Source organism: Monodelphis domestica, chromosome 2, assembly GCF_027887165.1.
Source record: "Monodelphis domestica isolate mMonDom1 chromosome 2, mMonDom1.pri, whole genome shotgun sequence".
In the NCBI taxonomy this organism is placed as follows: domain Eukaryota; kingdom Metazoa; phylum Chordata; class Mammalia; order Didelphimorphia; family Didelphidae; genus Monodelphis; species Monodelphis domestica.
Genome location: NC_077228.1, coordinates 29,116,858 through 29,141,437, shown reverse-complemented (window position 1 = coordinate 29,141,437; position 24,580 = coordinate 29,116,858). Strand labels below are relative to the sequence as shown.

General features: G+C 55.0%; 1 protein-coding gene across 1 annotated transcript in view; it reads right to left on the bottom strand.

Moving 5' to 3' along the window:
• The window catches only part of AGBL4 (AGBL carboxypeptidase 4), an 867,059-nt gene that overhangs the window by 178,569 nt on the left and 663,910 nt on the right, over positions 1 to 24,580 (bottom strand). The window contains 1 exon segment of the mRNA XM_056815178.1: positions 8,453 to 8,492. Coding sequence (XP_056671156.1) covers positions 8,453 to 8,492 — 40 coding nt within the window.

Here is a 24,580-nt window from a genome sequence, read left to right as displayed (position 1 = left end):
TGGCAGGCATGTTGGAGGTGGGGGCATTGGGCTCTGTGAGCTAACTGGTCTTTTTCAACCCTAAATCTCCAGAGTTCCGGGCTCTGTGAGCTAACTGGTCTTTTTCAACCCTAAATCTCCAGAGTTCCTTGGAAGACTTGAAGGCCAGAGCTGAGGAAGGAGCTTCTTCTAAAGACCTTCTTAAATGCACACAAATGCAGAGGATTACAAAAGAAATCAGGCGTAGTGAAATGAGGTGATCATAATGATCTTTAAAAACCCACGATCACTTACCCAGGTTAGGAGGGAGGGAGGAACAGAAATTGTTGACCAAATGATTGTCTGATTGATGGTGAGAAAAAGAGAGAGACATGCACAGAGACAGAGACAGACACTGACAGAGACAAACTGTTGAATGAGTGGGGACAGAAAAAGAGACAGACAGACAGGCACAGAGAGACACAGAGACAGATAGAGAGAAGAGAGAGATTGAAGTCTATGAGTCTATCTTGCCTAGGAGTTCCCAACCCAAGGATCTCTTTTCTGGTCAAATCCAGTCCTCTCTTCCCAACACATCTATTGTATCCATCCCCTTCTCTCCACTCCATCAACCAGCAGGAACTCAGCCCTCAACATTGCTTATCATTTGGGCAATTGTGATGGCCTCCTCATTGGTCTCCTGGCCCCTGGGATCTCCCTTCTCCAATCCAACCTCCTCAGCCCAGGACCGCTGCTCAGTTCCCCAGACCTGGGGTGGTCTGTGTCCCCTCTGCTGTTTCCAGCCTTCACTTGTTCAGGGCTCCCTTCCTCTAGCTGACCTTCCCCCGATTCCTCCAGCCAGTGCCCTCAGGCCCCTCGGCCCTCCCTGCCTGCCTGCTCTGGTTTGCTTCCTCTAGTCTTGCAGCTTTCTCACTAAGAAAGGCCTGTCCCCCTTCCCATCTCTTCTCTGTTGAATTCCTGACCGTCCTTCAAAGACACCTCTTTCAGGATGTCATCTTTGATCTGTCCCCATGTCACCCCCAAAAGTTGAGCAGCTTGTTTCCACCCCGAGACCCCAGAGAGCCCTGCCTTTGCCTCTCCCTGAGAGGAGGGTGGTGCAGCCGTGTGAACTAGGAGATTGACATGGGGGCACTCTCAGAACCTAGTACTATGCCTTGTACACAGTAGACACTTAATAAATGCTCCTGGGACTAAGCTGGACGGCATCATGGAACAGAAGAAACAAAAGACCAGCTTTACTTTACAAGTCATTTGAGTCAGACACCTGTTTTGTCCCAACCCACTCTGGTAAGCCGGATGGAGGAGACCGGCCGAGCAGCTTCCAGAAGCCGAGGGTACCCCAGGATCCCAGAGATAGACGGCCGGATTCCCGGCTCGCCCGCGCTCTCCTTTACGGGTCCCCCACACTTTCCCGGGCTCGGCCATGCCCTCATGGCTAAGCCATTGCCATCCTTTGACCCCTGCCCCCGCCCCCGTCCCTTTAAATATTCAACAATAAAAACACCGGCAGTTAATTTCTTCCATACTGTTCGATCGTGGCCAGTCCACAGGCGGCATGTGTGCAGAGGGGCGGCGGTGATGGCACGCGAAGGCAGCATTCTAAATGAATTTGTTTATCATTCTGGAATTCTAATCCAGAGGCCCCACTTTTTACATTCTGCTAACGTCCTGAGATGTATACAAATGAGCCTGACTCGGGAAAATAACTTAATAAACTCAGGGTTAGCTGCACAATGAGAGGAGGCATCTGGGAGCTATAAAACCCACAGAACAGCATCTCCCTCTTTCTCGTACTTCTAGGCCCCACCTCGATGCCCCATTCCCTCCCCAGTCCATAAATCCGACACTTGGAAGAGGCAGCATTGGGTGCAGAAGATCACAGACTCACTGGGGAGTGGGGGAGCCCTCAGGACACGCTCCGAGCCCCTTGTTTCACAGGGCAGGAAAGGGACAGCCGCAAAGTGACGGTCACTCGTTCTGTGTCCGGGGGAAAGTGACAACGCTGAGACTCGAAACCAGGCCTTTTAAAGGCACAGCCGAGGCCCTTTCTTTTCACCACCAGTATTTACAAGGAGGCTCCTGCTGAATTCACTGCCTTAAGCACCTACTGTGTGCCGGGCAAAGTCCTGGGAATGCGCACAGAAGAAGTACAGTGCCGTCCTCCAAGGGGAAGGCGAGTCAAAGGGAAAGAAGCTTGGGTGATTTTTAAAGTCCCTTCCACCACCCGACCTGCGTCCTGAGCTCCGTAAGAGACCAGAGCGTGACAGAGACAACACGAAGGCTAACGTGAGCCGGCTCACCAGCACAAAGGCTGCCCGGCCGACGGCCTCGCTCCCTTCTGAGCCACAGACTTTCAGAAGAGAAACGACGGCAGACTGGATCACTATCAAGGCGAGTTAGAGCCAGATGTCCATTCCACAATAACACACGTGACAAACTGCAAAGAAATCCATTTCTCCAAGTGGATAGAAAAATAGACCTCAGAGAAAGCATCCCCAGGAGCCCTAGGGGAGCCCACAGGGTCACCCAACGGGAAGGCGTCCTAAAGACTCTCCCCAGTGGGGGGCGCCAGCGGCTCTCCTACCGGCTCCCTCCCTTCAGTGCCCCAGGAAAGGCTGCCACTGCCCAGGAGCTCTCCCTTGTCCCGCTCTGAGCTGCCCCTCACCCAGGCACGGGAGGAAGGTGCTGAACAAATGGTCCTCTGAGCCAGGGTTCGGGGAGAAAAGAAGCTCCACCAAACGAATGGGTCTATTTAAAACACTGATGTCGGAGGCAGCGTCCCACACTTGTGGGATCCCATCTCTGCAAAGGAACGGGATGGGCGGCTCTTCCCACCTGCCTCTTGGCTGTTCTTTGTAACTCTGCAACATCCATTTGCGATCGTTCCTTCCACGTACATTGTTGCAGGCAGTGTGCAGACGGCTTTCCTGGTTCTGCTCGCTGCACGTCTTCCCTGGCTCCAGCCTTCCCAGGATTCTCTGTCTTCTTCCCGCACAGGAATGTCCCATAACGGATGGGCATCTGCTTTGTTTCCAGTCCTTTACTACCACCCAGAAATGATACTATCAATATTTTGGTGCATAAAAGGGCTTTTGAAAAAACCACAAGAAACAATGGCTACGTGGCAGCATGTGCCTAGCTGTGAAATCTCTGGTGTCTAAGGCCCCTCCTGGCTCTGCTATTCTATAAGGCCATAAAAAAATATAGGAAATGTAACACTATTTCTAAGAGTGAAGCCTTTTCCCCCATGTTAGTGACCCCACTCAGCCACCAGCCATTGCTCCTGACCTAGTATTTCCAGAAAATAAAACCCAAATGAAAAAGATAGCAAAAAGTAACCAAATTACCATTGACTTGGATTCTTCTGCCAGCTGCTTGTCCTCACGCCCCGGCTCCCCAGGGTGTGCTAACACCTTCCTATGGATTATTGTCCTTCTAAAAGGGAGAGGAATAGCCACAAACTTGGTTCAATTCAAGGATGCAAGAATTGGGAAGGAAATTGGGGTCATGTTCCAGGAAAGTGTTCAGGGGGAAGGACTAAGCGGTGGGGCCTCGGAGTCTAGAAACGTCCTAGTTCCATCCAGATGGCCCAGGCAGAAAGGACTCTGGATCAGAGCAACTCATGGTAGAGTCTCAGAATATCGGAGTCGGGAGGAACTCAGTGGCCTCCAGTCCAACACAGCCCTGAGGAAGGATCCCTTTTCTAAAACACCCTACAAGTGGTCATAGGAGGGGGAACCCGACCCACTGCCTCCTAAGGCAGCCCATGCACTCTTGGATGCTTCTAACTTTAAGGATCATTCAAACAATCAGCATTCCCTTAATAATCCCTCACTATATGCAGGAGATAGAAAGACAAGAGCGAGGCAACCCCTGTCCTCAAGGAGCTTACATCCTACCCAGGGATTACAACATGTTCAGAGGAATGTACAGGGGATTGATGCAAAATATATGTTCGGTGACTTGGAGGTGGTGCTAACATATGGAGAAACCAGGAATGGCCCTTTGAAGGAAGCAGCTTCCATGAAGGGCTGAGGTCGGGGTTCCAAGAGAGAAAGACAAGGGGGGAGAGCACTCTGAGCTAAAGAATGGCCTGGGCAAAGGTGCAGAGGTTGGAGATGAGCTGCTATGTGCAGAGAATATTGCATATGCCACTTTAGCTAGAGAACTAGGTATGGGGTGAGAAGTAGTTTATAGACAGATACTAACTGGGGACCCCAAGAAAGTCCCCTAACTTTTCCAGACACTCTGGAAGACTTAGTTGTAGAGTTTTTGAATTGATGGAGGGGGTTTTCTTGCTGGGAGTTCCCACAGAAATGCAATTAAGTCTGATTAAAAAAAGATCCATTTTGATCTTAATGTTGTATATGGTATAACATCTTGGTCTGAATCTAATTTCTGCCAAGATAATTTCTGGTTATTCTGATGGTTCTTGTAAAAACAGAGAGTCTTTCCCTTAAAAAATTGATTATTCTTTGTTCCTTGCTGATCTGTTCTGGTCTACTATTTTGCTTTTCTGTTTTTAACCAAGATCAGATAGTTTTGATAACTATTGCTTCGTGACATTGTTTGATAGGATAGCTGGGTGGCATAGTAGATGGAATGCTGGACTAGGAGACAGAAGATTTGAGTTCAAATTCAATCTCTGTCACTTACTTGGTAAATTTCCTGGGAAAGCCATCTGATCTTATTTGCCTTGGTTTCCTTATATGTAAAATGAGCCAGAGAAGGAATTAGCAAGCATTTCCAGTATCTTTGTCAAGAAAATCCCAAATAGGGTCATGAAGAGTTGGAAATGACTGAAAATGAGTGAATAATAGAAGTTGTTTGATAGCTTGTGCCTTCCTATCCAATTTTCCCTTATTATTTTATTTGAGATTCTAGACCTTCTGTTCCTCCAAATAAACTCTGTTATTGTCTTGTCTAGGTCTATAAAGTATGTATTGTTTGTATTTTGATGTGTATTGTACTAAATCTTTTAATTAATTTGAGTAGTATTAACATCTTTTATTGTAATGCCTTTCCCCAACCATAAATAATGAGTGTTTTTACACTTAAACCTTCATCTCTAAAAAGAGTGTTTTATAGGGGTGTTTATCAAAATTTTGTGTGTGTGTCTGTTGGTAAATTAGCTCCCATATAGGGTATGCATTTTGTAGTTCTTTTAAATGGAATTTCACATCTTATCATTTCTTTCTGGTTTTTGCTAGTCCTGTCTAGCAAAACTAAAAACTCCTATGGGTTTATTTTCTATCCAGCTATTGTACTGAAGCTATTGATTATCTAAATTTGTTTCTCTACTCATTCATTGGGGTTTTCTAAGTACGACACACGATCGTCTGCAAACAGGAATCATTTGGAGTCCCTTATGTTGATATTTTCACCTTTAACTTTGTTCTTTCACGATTGCTACATCTCGCATTTCTGTAAGGACACAACGTGTAAGTTGGAACCGGCCCCTACTCTTTAGTAAGTATTTCTTATGCCTTACAGTTTTTCTTGGGCGTTTCAGAGCTACCAGCGGCACTAAACAGTGCTAATGAAACAAAGCCAAGCACTGCTCTGGTGTGGACCCAACAGGCAAGAACTCGGACAAAGACTGATGTTGGGGCGGACGTTGGGCGCGACGTCATACCTCACACGATACTTCCCACGGAGAATGAGCAGGATTCGGCAGGCTGCTCTGAGAAATGGGGTAGTTTTAGCACACAATTAAAATGCTTATTTCATGTAATTTCTGCTTTTACTTAAATTTTTGGACTGCCAATCAGGTACATTCAAATCCATATGAGGAGAGTTTGCATAAATGAGAACTTGCTGTATGCCACATGAGAGCGGGCAGGATGACGAGGAGGGCAATCATTGCTACGCCTCCCTTTATACTAGAAGAGGGGCAGCTGGGCCCGGAGTCAGAGTTCAAATCTGGCCCCAGAGCCTTGGCAGCTGGTGCCCTTGGACAAGTCACTTAATCCTGTTTGTCTCCGCTTCCTCGCCGGGTCCCAAAGAGCCAGACAACTAGTGAACAGAAAACACACACTGGAAAAGTTTCTCATCCGCCGCCTCCATGCCGCGGCCTCGGTTAGACAGCGTCCGGCTGATCCTTGTTGGGGTTGGCAGCCTCGGAGCGCTCTGGGGCAGCAAGGGCACTTGGCGCCTGTACGGAAGCTGTCCCGGGCCGGAGGCTCGCCTTTGTGTTCTTAGCGGCTGACGAGGCTGGCTTTGGGGCCTCCTGCTTCTTCGCTGGCGATCTGCTGAGCACGAGGGCCGCTTCCTGCCCTCCAGCTGTGCTGGCCTTGCAGGTGGCACGTGGGTGGAGGCGAGCCCTGCCTCAGGCACGCCCTCTGGTCCCTTCCTCCCCCCCCACAGGAGGAGACCAGCTGGAGGGGACCCAAGGGGCAGCCCGGGAGAGCAGAGGAGGGAGCCCCCGGCTCCGGCCGCCCAATCCAAGGCGTCTTCCCTCTGCGAGGGCCTCCATCATCGGCGGGGCAGCGAGGGAGCGGCCAGGACGGAGCCTTGGACCGAGAAAGGCCCCCCGGCCGTCTGCAGAGGCAGCTCCGAGGCTGCGGCCACAAGCAGGGCCTCTGATGGCCGGACGCCGAGAGCAGAGGAAGGCCGAAGCCGTCCATCCGCTCCTGGCTGGCCCTGAGAACTCCTCGGGGCGCCCCCCACGCTGCGGCCCAGCCCGGAGCCCGTCCGGCAGGCCCGGGGGCTCCCGAAGGGTCACGGGAAGGCCGCTGGCGCTCTCCTTCCTCGTCCCCTCACAGGCTCAGCCCCGACCGCGCTTGACCTCCGCAGCCGCCGCGCGGAGGAAGGCAGCCCCCGATGGTCTCATCTGGCTCCCGGGGCCGAGGCATGGGCGGAGGGTCAGCTTTCCGCGCAGGACGAGCCCGAGGCCGGGAAGCTCCCTCTGTGCCTGGCCTTTCCAGGGCCTGGAAGAAAGCCCGGAGGGCTGGCAGGGAGCCTCGAGGCACAGCCCTGGGGGAGTCACTTCACGGGACCCCCTAAGTCCAACCTCTGCCTTCTTCAGCCCAAGAAACACAAGTTCCCCGGCGGGCAGCGACCGCCAGGCAGATGGGAGGCCGGAACCCGGCCCTCCGGCTCCATGTTCCCTCCCCGGGATGCTCTTGGACTGCTCCGGAGACCCGGGTTCAAGTCTCACTGACCCTCCCTTATCGAACAACTTTGGACAAAGCGCCCTCCCTGGGCCTCCGTGCATCCCTCCGCAGAATGGGAAAGGTGGCCTGGCTGGTGTCCGGCCCCCTCCTCCAGGTCACTGACCGGCACGCTTTGGACATTCACTCTGCAGCGGGTGGGGGAGGGCTCGTCTCCCCGGCAGTGGGCAGCGGCCCAGGAGCCTGGGGGGTGCCGGGCCCCCCCTTCAATGCTGGCAGGGGTCAGCCTCCCCACAGCGCACGGCCGCACTGACCAAAGCGCCCAGCCGGGGCCAGGGACCGCAGCGGCCTTCCCGCGTACATGCCGAGCGAGCCGCCCTCACTTTGGGGAGGAGGAGGAGGAGGCCGGGTGTCCCAGCGGAAGGGCGGGGCTCTGAGGAGGTGTGCCAGCTCATCTGGCAGACAGGGAAACTGAGGCAAGCGGGGCGAGGGCCTTGTTCAAGCAAGTATCTGACAGCAGGTGTGAATCCGGGGCCTCCCGGCTCCAGCCTTCCCTCACGGCCCCCCAAAGGCTCCCAGACACAGAACCTCCCCGCCTGCCCCTGTCTCTGCCGCCCTCGGCCTCCCTTAGAGGCTCGGCGCACACCTGCCCTCTCCGGCCATCCCCAAACAGCATCTCGAGGCCGGGCGGCTCCCACTTTTGCGGAACGGAACCGAATCCCATTTTTGTGACAGGAAAACAGAGGCCCAAGCGTAGAGGCCACAGAGCCTCCCCTCGGCCTCCCCAGCACGGAGCAGCTGCAGCCCTCCCAGGAGCCACTGCCAGGCCGCCTCAGCTCCCCCCGCCCGCGTTGGCTCAAAGGTCCTTTGGGCCAGGCACGTGGGCAGGCGAGGAGAGCCGGGTCCGAGCGGACGAGCGGGGGCCGCTGCCCACTGGCAGCCCTGCCCAGGGCCCTTCCTAGGTCGGGCCTTTCCTCCCGCCAGAGACCTTGCCCTCCCCAGCCTGGGGGCCCGGCCTGGGGCTGGCACCTTCCCCCCGAGATTCGTCACTCGGCCTCCAGGCCTCCTGCAGGCCTTCCCTTCCCGGCCAGGCCCAGGTTAGCCCCTAGCCGGGACCCGGCCTCCCTCTTGGCGGCCCTCGCACACAGGCCCTGTCCCCGGCTCCCGTCCCGGAGCTTCCCCCCCAGCCCTCCCCACACCACCGCGCTGCGGCTCTCCCTCCCCCACCCCTGTCAGGCCTTGGCACGCCCCGCCCCGCGTTCCAGGCCCGAGTCTAGAACCCCGCCAGGTCACCAAACGGTTTCCCTCCGAGCTGTCGAGGACAGGCCCGAGACGTCCTCCTCCCCGACCACATGACTCACCGGGGCTCGTGATGGTCAGCAGGTCGAGCTTCCGCTGTTGCTGGAAGACACAAAGGACAAGAGGCAGTTAGAGGTGGGGGCAGGGCAGGCGGGGGAGGGGGAAGCGGAGGGGCCCAGGAGACCCCCATGGCCAAGCTCTGCCTCTCCCCCCTCTGCTACCCCAGCCTGGAGGCGGGAGGGCTTCCGCCCCAGGGGTCCCAGGGGACCCCAGTGTCTCCCAGTGGGCTCATCCGACCCACTAGCAGCGAGTCGTGCCGCTCTGCAGCCCCCCAAAGGGAAGAGGAAGAGGGGGGCAGAGGCGGGGGAGGGGGCCAGAAGAGACCTCCCTCCGTGCACCCATTATACAGGTGGGAAATGGAGTCCAGAGGAGGGCATGACGCAGGGGGGGATCCGAGGCCATGAAGCCACGGGGAGGGCTCCTTCCCTCCCAGCATGCCCAGTCCTGTGCCTCCCTACCCTGGGCAGGCCTCCCTCACTTCCCCCTTGGTGACCCCAGAGAGCTCCTAGGAGAGGGAGCCTCCCCAGAGCTAAAGGCTCCCAGGCGTGCAGTGGAGCCTCCCCCACAGCCTCCAGGCCCTCCCCACCCTCTGATACCCAGAGGGAAAGGAGAGGTTGGAGAGTGGAGTCGGGGCTCCGAAGCCATCCCTGGCCATAGGGAAGGGGGAGAGGCAGGATTGGAACCCAGAGCTTCCTGAGCGTGACTCCTCCTCTGCCCCTCACTAAGGACTCCAGGCTTGGCCTCGTCATCTGCTGTCCTGTCTGGTTATGAAGGAGAGGCCAGCGGTGTCAGCCCTTGGATCAGAGGCTCCAGCCAGCCTCTGGCTCACTTTCTCAGTGTGCCCACTTGGCAGAGGAAGCAGGGCTGAGGCTGAGAGGAAGCCTGGAGTGGGGAAGGGGCCGGCCAGGGCTCCCCAAGCTGTGGGCACAGTCAGGAGCTTTTCTGGGGTTCCCCTCAAGCCTGGCCCTTCCTTCCCTCCAAGCCTTGCAGGGGAGCCCAGAGCCGGGCACCAGGGTCATTCCTGCTTGCATCATTCCTTCCTGCGTGCTTTCTGGCAAGTAGAGGCCACCCAGGTTTGCTACCCGCACGTGGGGCCCTCCAAGGGGCGGCCGAGACGCTGGGCAGCAGGAAGCGCACCACCTTCCTACAGGCCTGGGCCTCCCTGCCTCCCTGTCTCTTCTGGGACCAGAGCCCGGCTTCCTAAAGGCCGGCATCTGCTCCGCGGTGCCACCCTGGTCCTCCTGCCCTCCTTGGCCCTGGGGCTGAGCCCCACAATCCTGAGGGAGACCTTCTGGGACCCACCCTCAGGCCTTGGAAGACTCCATAAGCTTTTTGTTTGTGTTTTAAATCCTTACCCGGACCAGGGCTAGATGGGGTAAGGGACCTGCCCAAGGTCTCCCAGCTAGGAAGTGTCTGGGGCAGGATTTGAGCCAGGATTCTCCTGGCCTGGGCCCGGGGCTCTACCACTGTGGGGGCACACTGATGTGGGATCCTGCACCCCTGCACCAGCCCCAGCCCCTCCACCCTGACTGGCTTCGTTTTGTTACCACTCTGTGCCTCGGTTTCCCCACCTGTATACTAGGCACAGTCATACAGGAGGCACCTGTCTAATGGGGTGATTTGGGGGCTCCCACCACTTCCTCCTGCCCAGAAAGTTCTCCGCCACCAGGAAGGGGCTTAGGAAATGCCACTCTCATTGCCACTCTAAACAGACGGATTGGAGAAAGTGTAGCAGCAGCCCCCAGTCAGTCAGGGGTAGGCGGGAAGGTGGGCCCAGAGCCCCGAGTTCTAATCCAGCCTCAGATACTTAGCAGCTGGGGGGCCTTGAGCGAGTCTCTCAACCTGGCTGCCTCAGTTTCTTCATCTGTAAAATGAGGGTAATCCCAGCACCTCCCTCCCAGAGTATCAACTGAGGCCACCCTGGTCCGGCGCTTTGCCAGCCGGAATGCGCTACACAGAAGCCAGCCCTAATCACTCCCCAGCACCCCGTCCCAGCTGCGCATCCCCATCTGTAGAGCCAAAAGGAGTGTCGGGGTGGGAAAGGTCTTCATTTTACAGTTGGGGAAACCGAGGCAAACAGTGGTGACGTGACTTGCTTTGAACTCGGATCTACCCTCCCCTGCCCTAAGCTGTGCCGTCGTGTCCCCCCCCCCCCCACCTCCCCCACCACGGCCCATGCTTTACTCCAACTTTGCAGGGAGGCTCAGTTCCTGCAATGGGCTTGTCCCAGGTCACGGAGCAAAGCTGTGGCAGAAATGGGGCTGAGAAGGCCGGACTCACGGCCCTGCCCTGCTGCTGACCAGAGCCTGTGAGGGGGACCAGGAGGGGGGCCCGGCCTGGAGGCTGCCTCGTCCTGCTGCCCCCTCTGCAGCCCTGGCACAGGGACCCCCCAGGCCCTCGGGAAGGCCCCCCAGGCCTGGAGGCTGCCCTCTATGGAGCCCTGGCACAGGGACCCCCCAGGCCCTCGGGAAGGCCCCCAGGCCTGGAGGCTGCCCTCTATGGAGCCCCGGCACAGGCTCGGGAAGGCCCCCGGCACGGGGCCCCTCGGGCAGCGACACAGCCCAGCACCCCCAACGCATGGTGAGTCTTATTTAGGACACGCTCCTGCGTCTACCCTGCAGATGTCCCCCCAGGCTCGTGTCCCCCTTTTCATGGGGAGCCGGGTTTCTGTCCCCCACGAGGAGCCGTCTGTGTGACCCGAGAGCCGGCGGCCCCCTGGAAGGGGCGACCCGGGGGCGCGGAATGGCTCCTTTGTGCCTCGGCCCCTGGGCCGGCTCCCCGGTGCCCGTGTGTGGTGCCCCGGCAGGGCTTCCTGTCGTAGAACTGCCCCACGGACTGCTTCTGAGGCAGAAGAGGGAGGAGCTAAGCCAGGGCTGGTGGGCGGCCCAGGGTCCCCCTCCAGGAAGCATCTAAGGAGCCCCCGAGCCCTCCGGCTGCCCCCAACAAGCATGTGGGGCGCCTGCTGTGCGGCAGGCCTTGTGCTGTGCCCGGGGCATCCCGCACAAAACAAAGCTGTCTCCTCCCACGACCTCCACTTCTTTGGGGGGCCCAAACAGCCCACCGATCCCTCAGGGATACAAGGAGCCCACCAGGAGCTCCCCCTCCAATGGGAGCCCCAGAAGAGACAACAAACAGCCCCCCCTGAGGAGTCAGAGCCCTGGGGGCGCCCCGTGCCAGGGTAGGGCGGCCAGGACCAAAGGGGGTGTGAATGCCGTTGTGTAGAGGGTCACACAAAGTCCCGAAGAGGACAGAGAAGGGGGAATCCAGGAAGGCTCCCTGCAGGAGGTAGCACCGGAGCCAAGGACAGCAGTTGTGTATTCTCTGCTCCCCCAGATGTCTGTGTGGTGGAATTGAGCCTCCAGAGATGCCTGCAGAGCCCTCATTGGTGCGCATCATGCATCATCCGGGCCCCAAGGCCCCGGAGCGGAGGCAGAGTGGAGCAGGCCTGCTGCAGCTCCTCATCTTCACCTCCCCACCCCCTTCCTCTCGGTCTGCAACATTATCTCCCATCCTAGACAGTGGATTTAATATCCGCTCTGTGGAGGCCGGCGCAGGGGAGGGCTGGGGAGACGGTGACCTAGGTAGGGCGGCAGAGGAAGGCTTCCTGGAGCAGGAGGCACCCGGACTGGGCCTCCAAGGAAGGAAGGACAAGGAGAAAGCTTTCCACAGGAAGATGGGGGAGGGGCCAGGGAATGCGAGGGGGGGGCGGGGGGGACGGGGGCCCACAGTAGCTGCTGGCCTGGATCCGAAGGGCTGCCCCATGGACTGGACTTGTGCTTAGCCCAGAAAGCAGCGGGCAGTGGCGGGGATGTGATGACAGGAAGAACTTCCTAGAGTCAGAATGTGGCTGCTAGCGTTTCTCTATGTATAGGATCTCATCTGACGCATGACAACCCTGCACAGAGGAGGCTCTTACTATCCCAGGAAACTGAGGCAAACAGAGGGTCAGTGACTTGGCCAGGATCACATAAAATAAGAATCTGAGGCTGTATTTGAACTCAGGTCTTCCTGACCCCAAGTCCATATACTCTATCTACTGTACCACCTAGGTATATCTGAGGAAGGAAGGAAGGGAGGAAAGATGGAAGGAAGGAAGGAAGGAAGGAAAGAAGGAAGGAAGGAAGGAAGGAAGGAAGGAAGGAAGGAAGGAAGGAAGGAAGGAAGGAAGGAAGGAAGGAAGGAAGGAAGGAAGGAAGGAAGGAAGGAAGGAAGGAAGGAAGGAAGGAAGGAAGGAAGGGAGGAAGGGAGGAAGGGAGGGAGGGAGGGAGGAAGGGAGGAAGGGAGGAAGGGAGGAAAGATGGAAGGAAGGAAGGAAGGAAGGAAGGGAGGAAGGGAGGAAGGGAGGAAGGAAGGAAGGGAGGAAGGGAGGAAGGGAGGAAGGGAGGAAAGATGGAAGGAAGGAAGGAAGGAAGGAAGGAAGGAAGGAAGGAAGGAAGGAAGGAAGGGAGGAAGGGAGGAAGGGAGGAAGAAAGGAAGGGAGGAAGGGAGGAAGGGAGGAAGGGAGGAAGGAAGGGAGAGAGGGAGGGAGGGAGGGAGGGAGGGAGGGAGGGAGGAAGGAAGGAAGGAAGGAAGGAAGGAAGGAAGGAAGGAAGGAAGGAAGGAAGGAAGGAAGGAAGCGAGGAAGGAAGGAAGGGAGGAAGGAAGGGAGGGAGGAAGGAAGGAAGCGAGGAAGGAAGGAAGGGAGGAAGGAAGGGAGGGAGGGAGGGAGGAAGGGAAGGAAGGAAGGAAGAGAAGAATGGAGGAAAGGAGGGAAGCATTTATTAAGCATATTCTGTCTTGAATTAGCCAACCTCTCAGGTTGCTTCCTTCTTAGATGCAGGCTTGCTGGCAAAAGCCCTCTCCAAGCTGAGCTAGACAATGGACCCCACAGCTGCCTGTCCCTGGGGGGTAGCTTGGCAATGCCGGGCTGGCACAGGGTCCCCACAGCCCTGAGAGCCATCAGCTCCCAAGGGACACATCTGTGTGCTGAAGCCACCAGGGCCCCGGCCTGGGCTCCCTTGCACAGAGTGGGCCTGCGTTCTCACCCTGGGTTGGTCTAAGAACATGGAGAGGATGTGCGGCTGTGTGAGCTCCTGTACGTAGCTCTGTGCGGGTAGCTGGTGTGTGCGCAGTACCTCTCGGAGGCAGCAGGTACGGGTTTTGATTGAATTTCATCTTGATTTCATTAAATATTCATAAAGGCCAATTAGAAGAGGAGCCCAGAGGCCTAGAAGCGCGCTACCTCCACTCAAACACTCTCTCCCTCCCTCCCCTCAAACCCTCTGTGAACACGCAGCTTAGCCCTGGGCCCATGTGAGGGTGGGCAATGGGCAATGAGTTCTCGGGCCAGCTTTCGGGGGCTGCGGGCCAGGGGGCCCAGGAAGGGCTCCTGATTCCAAAGTCAAGGGAGCGGCTTCCTTGGAAGAAAGCAGAATGCAGATGAGTGCGGCGTCCTCAATCAGGGCCCCAGGATGGAAATCTCTGCTGTAATGAGCCTGACACTGGGGTGAGGCTGATTACACTGAAGAGGGGCTGTTTAAAATTCACGATCAATCAGGCCCGTTTATTCTAACCTTTCCCCACAAACCTGCTGGGTTACTAAGGGATTTATTGAGGATGCTCAGCCTTCCCTTCAACCACTAATTTACAAATTACAGCAAGGACAAAAATGGATGAGCCGAGTCAGAAAAATATACATGGGTGTTTATGCTCCAAGGGACCCATTAGGAACCGAGGAGGCCCACTGTTAAAAGTTGGATGGACTCTTAGAACTGAGAGCAGAGAATGTCAGCTGGGAGGGGCCTGGAACAGGGAGTGCCAGAGGGGGAGGGGCCTGGAACAGGGAGTGCCAGAGGGGGTGGGGCCTAGAACAAGGAGTGTCTGAGGGGGAGGGGCCTAGAACAAGGAGTGCCAGAGGGGGAGGGGCCTGGAACAAGGAGTATCTGAGGGGGAGGGGCCTGGAACAAGGAGTGTCTGAGGGGGAGGGGCCTAGAACAAGGAGTGACTGAGGGGGAGGGGCCTGGAACAGGGAGTGCCAGAGGGGGAGGGGCCTAGAACAAGGAGTGTCTGAGGGGGAGGGGCCTGGAACAGGGAGTGCCAGAGGGGGAGGGGCCTGGAACAGGGAGTGCCAGAGGGGGAGGGGCCTAGAACAAGGAGTGTCTGAGGGGGAGGGGCCTAGAACAGGGAGTGTAAGGGCTGGGGACCAACTATTCCAAATCCTGCAGTACAAGGTGGGATGCTCAGGATTACAGAGCTCTGGATGGGCTTGGTCCAAGGTGAGCTGTTTCTCTACTCTCACATTCAAGAGCCGGATGACTCTTAACTCTGATGGCACAATGGAGTGCAGAGAGAGCCAACCTTGACACCAACAAGATCCTAATTTAAATCTTGCTCCTGAAACCCTGGCTGGGAGTCCTTGGAGAAATCTCTTACCTAAACCTCTCACTGCCTTGGGTGACTCTCCAGGGCGATGTATGATACCTGAGTTGACAATCTTAGAGGAGGGAATTTCCACACTGGGTGTTCTCAACACTGATGATTTAATAGATCTGGACCCAAACCAACCAACCAATCATACTCACACACCTCTCATCTCTCGTTTGAAATGATTAAAATACTTTGCTGCAGTTAATATCATAGGATTCTGCTTAGTAGTGGTCTGAGTCCTGTGTTGGTGAGCCTATGGAACATATGCTGGAGCATATCAGAGGGGGCTGCTCCCCTTTCCCTCTCCATGTGCCTGAGGACATTCCTCACTTTCCCCTGCCCCTCTGCCCAGCAGCCAATGGGAGTGCTTCCTCCTTCTCCTGTCTGGGGTAAGACAGGGGGCTCACGTGTGGTGTAAGGGTTGCAATCTAGGCACTTGGTCTCAACAAGGTTTGCCATCACTGACCTAGTCCAATCTCTTATCTAACAGGAATGTTGGGCCCCTGAAAAGGACTGTTCCAAGGCTATACATCAGAGACAGGAATTGAATTTGGGTCCTCTGCCTCTGAATCCAAGGCTCAATAACTTTTGTATGGAGAGAAGGTGGCTTTGCAACTCCATGAACCAGCAGGTCCAATTCTCAGGCTTTGTAGGGTAGAAGTTTTTTTTAATCTCTTTTTTCTAATCTGTCAAATCAGGGGGAGACTCTGCCATGAAGTCTCAGATTTAAGAACAGACACAGACTCTAAGAAGGCCTTTCATAGTCCTTCATAAAGAGATGCTGTCAAAGACAGGAGCTCCCCATCACACTCGGAGATTTTACTCATGAGGGAGGAGGAGGATCTCAAAGTCCCATTTTGCCTTCATCTCTTTCCTCAAACAGCCAAGGTTCAGGCTTCTTCCTTTCCAGGATAGTGGCCTCCACCTCTGAACACCACCAAGGTAAGAAAAGATATTCTGGGAAGGAGTTCAGGGAATGGGAAAGTCGAGCAGGTTGGGCAATGGTTGTGTGACCTTTAAGATGAAAGAGGACGATTCCAGCTGTACCCCAAGTTTCCCTGAACTCCTGATGGTTTCTGAGGGTGGTTCCAGCTCTCTGGTCTCCCCAAACCCACTCCAATCTTCTCAGTTTCTGCCTTTGGAAACCTGTGGGATCCGTGAGGCTGGCTGCTCTGAGCAGCACTTTGTGAAATGGGCCGAACATGATCACAGAGTCTTGAGGGGAAGTTGGGAGTGAGCGAGTGGGCAGCACTTGAAGGCAGCAGGCTGTCTCTGCTGGAGAATCAGAGGGCAGCCCTTCTGGGCCTCCAAGGATGGCCTCAGACCCTTCCCCAATGAGCTTGGCACAGAGTCTTCCACAGGCCTGAGGGAAGCTCCAGCTGTCAGGTGTGAATTTTAAAAGTCTCCATCTTGGTATAGCACCCAAAAATTGTGCACACCCACACTACACGGGCATGTGCTAGTCAATGACAAATCAGAAATAACTAACTGCCCACCTGGGCTGTCCTAAGCCAAGCTAGAGCCAACCATTGGCACTTGTGAGGCACAGGAAGTGAGGTAGGGAACAGCCTCTGAAATTCACTCACTTCCTGTGGAGAGAGCGAGACGCCAGTTGGTGTTAGAAGCTTGGACAGGGAGGACGCCCGCAGACAGCTTTCCTTCAGATCGGTCACGTGAGTTAAGGACTGATTCTTTCCACCTGGGCCTTTGGGCCTAAAACTCCCTCTGCCTTGGTCAGAGGTTGAGTAGCCCCTTCCCCTTTTCTCCTCTCTCCTTCTCTCCCTCTCCTTTCCCTACTCCCATTGTGATTAAACCTCCATAAACTCCATTCTGACTTGAGTGTTTCATTTTAGGAATTTCATAAGTAAATTCCTTGGCAGCCATTGTTCAATATTACAACAATCTTAAAAAGGTGAAATTTTCACCATTACACAGGGGAGGGTCTAGCCAAGTCCTTCCATTCTGGAGTCCTTCCCACCAGTCACACGATGCTCCTGGTTCACCTTGATCTGTTGCCCGCTAACGCCTGGAGGTCTCTCTTCAGTGTCCCATCACCCCATTCCTGTGCATGGGAGGGAGAGCAGGGAGGTTGGGAAAGCCTGCTGGGGAGGGTCCTAGGGGCGGGCAGGACAAGTCAGGGCATCAGACTTGGAGCTGGAAGGGACCAAAGAAGCCATCTGTACCAACCTCCCCACTGCACAGAGGGACAAGGTGAGGCCCAGGTAGGGGAAGAGAGCTGTGCAGGATCACACAGGCACTCAGAGGCTCAGATGCCAAATTCCAAACTGTCCACTGGGCCAAGAGCCTGGAGAGGTGTTCTTGCCTTGGTACTTGACTGAATATGGGAGGTGGGGAAGAGGGAAGAGCTGGAGGTCACTGCAAGGCTCTCGACGGGAGATGGTGTGAAGGGCAGTGCTTTCATCAGAGATAGGGGCTCAGAGGGAAAGCTGGGCTAGGGAGAAAGAGAATAAGCTTGGTTTACAATAGTTACCACTTGAGAGAGGTACCAGAGGGACAAAAGCCTGGACCTGAACATCGAATGCTCTGGGTTCAAATCCTGGTTCTACCACCTGATAGATGGGTGACCCTGGACAAGTCACTGCCCCTGGCTGAACCTTGGTTCCCTTATCTGCAATACAGCTATAGCAATGTTTGTATGACCTACCTCAGGACGGTTTTAAGGATGGGTCAGATCATGGCTGTAAAGTGCTTTGCCATCAAAGAACTTCAGAAATGTAAGCTGTTAAATATGCTAATACATATATGTGGGTACATGTATTTAACATGTATGTATACCTGGATAGGTTTGTGTGAGCATGAAAAGCCTGATGCTACTCAGTGGCCTTCTGTGATGAAGTCACAGGCAGCGTGGACCAATGGGACAAGCCTTGGACCTAGAGTCAGAGAGACTGAGTTCAAGTGTGGATGCTGCCTCATCAGGTGATCTCAGATGGGGCTGAGGGGAGAAGGGGAGGCTGCTACCGGCTGAGCCTGGGTGAGTGACAGGAAGGAAGGGGCTCCCCCAACAGAAATGACAGAGTTGGGGAGGGGGCAGGAAAAGGAGCAATTCTGTTTTGGACACGAGGAGTCAGAAATGGCTCCCAGGTATCCAGGTTGAAACGGCCAAGGACTGGGGCTGTGGAACTGAAACTCAAAGGAAAGAGGGGCTGGAGCGGCGGCTACAGGAGTCATATGTGCAGAGGCAGTAAGGAAATGCAGGGGAATTGGTGAGATCTGCAGAGCCAGAGCCAGAGCCAAAGAGAAACGCAGGCAAGGAGACGGGGTCAGAGAAACAGAGACTAAGAGAAATAGAGACAGACAGGGAGACAGAGACAGAGACAAAGAGGAAACTGAGTGAGACAGAACACAGAGAGAGAGAGAGAGAGAAAGAAAGGCAGGGAGACAGACAGAGACAAAGAGGAAACCGAGTGAGACAGAAAACAGAGAGAGAGAGAGAGAGAGAGAGAGAGAGAGAGAGAGAGAGAGAGACAGAGACAGAGACAGAGACAGAGACAGAGACAGAGACAGAGACAGAAAACAGAGAGAGAGAGAGAGAGAGAGAGAGAGAGAGAGAGAGAGAGAGAGAGAGAGAGGCAGGAAGATGGGGACAGAGAAACAGAGACTAAGAGAAATAGAGACAGACAGGGGGACAGAGACAGAGACAAAGAGGAAACTGAGTGAGACAGAACACAGAGAGAGAGAGAGAGAAAGAAAGGCAGGGAGACAGACAGAGACAGAGAAAGAGATAGAGAGAGAGAGACAGACAGAGAGAGATAGAGAGAGAGAGACGGAGATGGAAAAAGACATGGAGAAAGAGGGAGACAGACACAGAGAAACAGGGGTAGAGACAAAGAGAAGTAGAGACAGACAAGGAGACAAAGGCACAGTCAGAGAGAAACAGAGATGGACAAAGATAAAGAGAGGGAGACAGAGCCAGGGAGAAAGGCAAAGAGAAATAGAGACAGAGCCTGAGAGACAGCCAGAGTCAGAGAATCAGTCAGTCCATAAACCTTTAAGCCCTGACTCATACCCAGCACTGTGCTAAAGAGGGATGAAGGTACAAGGAAAGGTAGAAGACAGTCTCTGCCCTCCTGGAGCTCTCTCCGAGGGAGAGGCTACATGGAAGCCCCTATAGACAGGATGAACTGAAGTCACTCTCAGAACTAGGAGGGGTCAGGAAAGGCTTCCTGTAGAAGGTGGGGGGACACGTCCTAGCTGTGTGACCCCCATTGCCCAGCCCTTCCTGCTCTTCTGCCTTGGACGGGTATTTCATACTGATTCTGAGACAGAAGATGAGGGTAAGTAGACCGAGAGGAGATCCTGAGTCCCAATCTGGCCTCGGCCAAGCCTTGGACCTAATACACAGGAGTGATTCTAGGCTGGAAGGGGAGGGTTTTCAATGCACAAAAAGATCACTGGCAAGTTGGAAGAGAGCACTTTGGGGTGAGGGACCCGTGTTGGGAGGCAGATTCGCCAGGCATTGAGGATAGAATAAAGAGAGAAAGGAGAAATAACGAGTGAGGCTTTTCTCGGGATTTGTCTGAGGAGATAAAGGAGGGTGTCTGGTGGGGACAGGAGGAGACTTGAGCCTGTCTGAAGGAGGCAGGGGAAGAACTGAGAGAGGGGAGGTAAGAGCTGGGAGATGAGAAAAGGGGCCACCTGCTGAAGAAGATGGAAAGGAGAGGATGGAGTCAAGGTTAGGAGGAGGGCCGTTCCTCTTCAGAGGCCGGAGCGAGAAAGGCAAGGACGGAGAATGGGACCAAGAGGTGGAGAAGGACAGATCGATGACTGACCTTCCTGGTAAAGTCTGAAGCAAGGTTCCCAGGTGAAAGGGTGGAGGGAGGAAGTGTTGTGGGAGGTCTGAGGAAAGAAGAAAAAGTCTGGGATGGCTGCTGTGAAGACTGGCATTGAGAATCCATTTGAACCTGTGACCTCACTGGTATAGGAAGTCCTTTCTGGGAACTCTCTCCCAAAGTATCCTGGCTTTGGACTTGGAGTCAGTACTGTGTATTGGCTCCAAGGCAGAAGAGTGGTCAGGGCTAGGCAATGGGGGTCAAGTGACTTGTCCAGGGTCACACAGCTGGGAAGTATCTGAGGTCAGATTTGAACCCAGGACCTCCCGTCTCTAGGCCTGGCTCTCAAGCCACTGAGCTACCCAGCTCTATAATCTAGAGTTATCGAGAGAGTCCTAGGTAGGTGTGGAGACCATATCATACAGGGAAGAGCTTCCTGAATGCAAGGCCAACATTGTATCCTCTATTCCACGATGCCTTTGCCTAGGAAAGAATAAAAAGCCTTCCTTCTTGCAAGGAACACAGAATTAAGCTTAGATACCAGATCCCCGTAGTGCAAACACCAACAACACGGAAATAGGTTTTGATCAAGGACGTATGTAAGACCTAGTGGAATTGCGTGTCGGCTACGGAAAGGAGTGGGGGGAGGGGAGGGAAAGAACATGATTCTTGTAACCAAGGAAAAATGTTCTAAATTGACTAAAGAAAATTTTTTTGAAAAATTAAAAGCATATATGTAAAAAGATAAATAAACTTAGATAGCATCAATTGGCCACAGTCTCAGTTTGCTAGATGAAGGATTTCCTCTAGCTCCATTTAGCCCAAAGGGAGTCAGAGAGAAGAGGATAGCCTGAGAATAAACTAGGATTGAGGGATGGCCGAGGGAGAATGCTGAAAGGACAGAGGGGAGAGAGATTTGAGGGTGGAGAGGAGTGTGGAGCTGAACTGGTCAGCGATGGGGTGGAGATGAGGAAGGGAGGAAAAGGGAGTCTTCAGATATTGGGCAGATTTATTGGGGGGGGGCTGCTCGGCCCCTGGTGCCGGGGATGAAGGAGGCGTTAGTAGACTTCATAAAGAAGAAATTGTTAATATTCCCACTCCCCCCATCATCCTATTGAATATTTACTGAGCTCATAATGTGCCCAGGATGACGAGGGCCTGTTCATAGCTGTTGGCTGCAAATCTTTTCCCTTCTGGTCCTCAGTTTCTTCCACTGTAAAGTGAGGGGGTTGGCTTGGGTCCCAACTGGCTGTAAGTTTATCCTACACATCTTTGCATTGACATCTGCTCCCCCTCCCAGCCCCCTCTTTGTAGCAGCAGGATTCCTGCTCTCCCCCAACTCCCTCCATCCCCAATCTAGGTACCAAGGAGCATTTTCAGCAGAACGAAATTATCTCAGATCTTTATTGGATTTTCTGAAAGCTGGCCTTTTCCATGACCCACCTCAGGGGGCAAGTCAAATGAAAATAACCTTAATAAATAAATTGTTAATGAGCTAATGAAATGAAAAGGGCCTGAAGTGTCAGGAAGCTGTGGCAACAACAGACCGTCTGGCTGCTCTGTGCAGGGCCAGGAGGAGATGCTTCAGTGGGCCCCCGGCACCCCCTTGCCTTTTGGGGTCCCACCCTTCAAACGACCCCTACGGGGCCTGGATAGGAGTTTGTCATGAATGATGAGGCCCAGGTGGGGGGGGGCACCTGGCCCCCGGCTCCACATCCATGAAGGGCAGAATCCAGGCCTGGAAGGTCTCGGGGGTGGCTGAGTCAGGGGGAGGAGGGGGTCAGATCCAGTCAGATCAAGCCAACAGCCTGAAGATAAGCAGGAATGATGGGACAGGCAAAGGGAGGAGGACGAGGCTGGTGATGGGATAAGGAGTCCTCATGGAGAGCAGGAGGGCAGCGAGTCAGGGAGGAGGCTAGAGAACAGAGAGTAGAGGGTGAGAGCCCCTTCGGATGGCAGCAGGGCGAGAGGCACAAGCCCACAGACTGGGCTCAGATAAAGGGCGCACCAGTGGGTGAGTGGGCTGAGGTGGGGCAGAGGCAGCAGGAAACGCAAGACTGGCGTGGGGGCGTCGGGAGACCAAGACACAGAGCTAGGCACTAAGGCATTCAGGAAGAAGGGAGTGTCTGGAGGGACCCGCCTCTGATTGAATGGCTCGAATCTCAAAGGAAGAGGGGTTACCAGTGGTGGGAGAAGGGGGAAAATGTGGAGCTGGCACAAGGGAACCTCCCACGTGGACTACTGTCAGGGGGAGGATGAGTAAAAGTACAGCTTGTACCGTGCTAGAAGAGCAGCCAGGGAGGCTATGTATCAGGAGAGCGTCCGGTCTAAGACAGCCAGAAGAAAGGAAAGGGCTTAAGGTGGAATCCAGGAGAGCAGGCTTTCCAGGGAGCACAGGAGGAGGGGCAGGAATAAGGAAATGGGCAGGCAGGGGTGCCGAATGCGATGAGGGTTCACCATCACTGGAATGGGGAGAGTCTGATGGCAGGAGAGGATATGAGTTTAGGCAGATCACTATCCCAGGGGGCCGGTTACTGGTGTGGAAAAGGAGTGGTCCTTAGGATGGGCCGGTGGGGAAGAGTGTGGAGCATGGCTGGATCTTCTCACAATCATGCACAACCCTTCCGCATTGTCTCAGACACCTCCTGAAGAATTCACTTCAGCAGTGAACCCTCCTCTCTCAGGCATCTCTCCTGAGGGGGCCAGGGAGGACCTGAGACCACGAAATGTCATGGCTGGAAGATGTCTTAGAACAGAGAATGTGGGAGCTAAAAATAATTTTGCAACACAGAATCTTTGGATCCTAGGACAGTGCAATCCCTATTTACAGAGAAGGCAACTAGGGCCATGCCTGGTGCTATCTCCAGTTGGACTCCATTGTGATTCTAATGGAGAATCGTCTCCTGCACTGGGTAGAACGTGCCCTGATCCATTCTGGCCATAACAAACAGGGTCTTCAGATGGACTATAGAGGGGAGGGAGGCGGCCTTCCATTATAGAATGAGGTGGGCTCATGGGGATTCATTGTCTCCCTTTTCACTGAGTCATGCGCACCAAGGTGAGGAGGTAGTTGGGCAGGTTCAGGTTCATCAATCCCGGCTATGGGTCTTGCAGGATGGCATATGGCCCCGGTGGACAAGAAGGTGGGGCCAGAGGTCCATCCAGGCATTCTGTAGTCTTGCTACTGGTCTCTCATCCCTTCTGCAAGAAGAGAGAAGAGCAGCCTTTTAGCACTTCTTCCTGCCTCTCTTCTCCAAAGTCCAAGGGAGCAGGACGGCTCGTCCAGATGGGGCCTCTCCTCCCTTCTGGCTGGGGACAAGAGAGTGGTTTGGCTCACATCTCTCCTCTTCCACAGGCTAGACATTAAGGGATGGTAAGAAGGTCCTGCACTTGAGGGAATGCAGAGTAGTGCCCAGAAGTCTCTATCTCTCCTCTTCTCCCCTCCCATTCCAGGTTTCCCTACTGGCACCCACCATAATTGGTGTTCCAGAGAAAGCCATCGGCTCTCAGCCTGGTTGCCAGGGAAATGCGCAGCTGCCAGTTCAAAGAGAGCCTTCCCTGAGAGTGGAGTGAGGCGGGAAGCTGGGCAGCGAGGGCCTGGCTCAGGGTGGCAGAGTTCCCCATCCCAGGCCATGCCCAGGACTTACTGCCCCGGGGTGATGCTGAGGTTCTGGGTGCAAAGGCACCCCCTGGCCCTCGAGGGTGCTCACTCAAAGCTGCCTGATTGACTGACAACTCTGGAACCCCCTTTTCTGCTCAGCTCAGCCCAGCTCCATCCCTCAGGCTATTTTCTGCCGGTCACTGTTCCAATGACCGATGACCAGGGGCTCCGTCCCTTCGTGCTGCTGGTGCGGCTCTGGGAGGGCATCCCATTATGTGTGCCCCAGTCAGACAACAGAAGGGGGGACAAGGTTTAGTCCGGAGGGGCAGAGTCCAGGAAAGTCTCAGCTTTTCTGGGGGTCCTGCAGAAGGTGACCAGGACGTGGAGGCTCCTGGGCTCTGAGGACTGACCGGAGAAACGAGGGCTGTTTGGCTTGGAGAAGAGAAGACGACTTGGGCTCCCCATCAGGAATGCGAAGGGCTGCTGGGTGGGAGGGATTAGCTTGGCTCTGCTTGACCACGAGGCACTGAACCAGAAGCAGTAAGGGGGTTGGCGGGAAAAAGCTTCCCCATGATCATTTGTCCAGAAGGGGAACACCTGCCTCCAGGAGGAGTGAGCTCCCCCTCTTTGGAGGGCTTAAGTGGCTGGACCACCATCGTCCGGGATTCTGAGGGCAGGCCTCAGGTCTCCCGAGGGGATGGACTAGGATGAGCGTGGAGGGGAGGCCGGGCAGCATGTGGGACTGCCTGGGCAGAAGACCCCTCTCCTTGGACGGAGAACTTACTACCTCTCGAGGAAGCCCAAGAGGCCAGTCTGTGACAGATTCAATGGAATCTCAGAGTTGGCATGAATCTCAGAGATCAGCTCCGCCACCCAGAGCTAAGAGGGATCAGCATCGCTGGAGCCCAGGCCCAGACGGGCAGCCACAAGACCGAGGCGGAAGAAAGGGCGTCTTCCACATCCTGGGGAGGCGGTGAATGGCCAGGAGGAGAGGGCCAATGGAAATGGAGCACATGGCGCGGATTGCCTGGACTCAGGGGGATGGCGATACAGTGGGGGAGGGGGGGAGGGCAAGAGGGGGAGATGCTGCTGCCCTGTGAGAAGCAGTCATTGGCCAGGAAATGGAGAGACAGCCAGCTTCCTCTCCCAGCCTGGGGCGAAATGGCTTTGGAAAGATGAGGCCAGAAACTGGTCTATTTATAGGAAGATGGCGGCCCCATGGACAGGGTGCTGGGCCTAGAGTCAGGAAGATCCGAGTTCCTATCCTGCCCCAGAGACACTTAGCTGTGTGTGTTTCCTCACACCGACCTCCCAGGATTGCTGTAAGAATC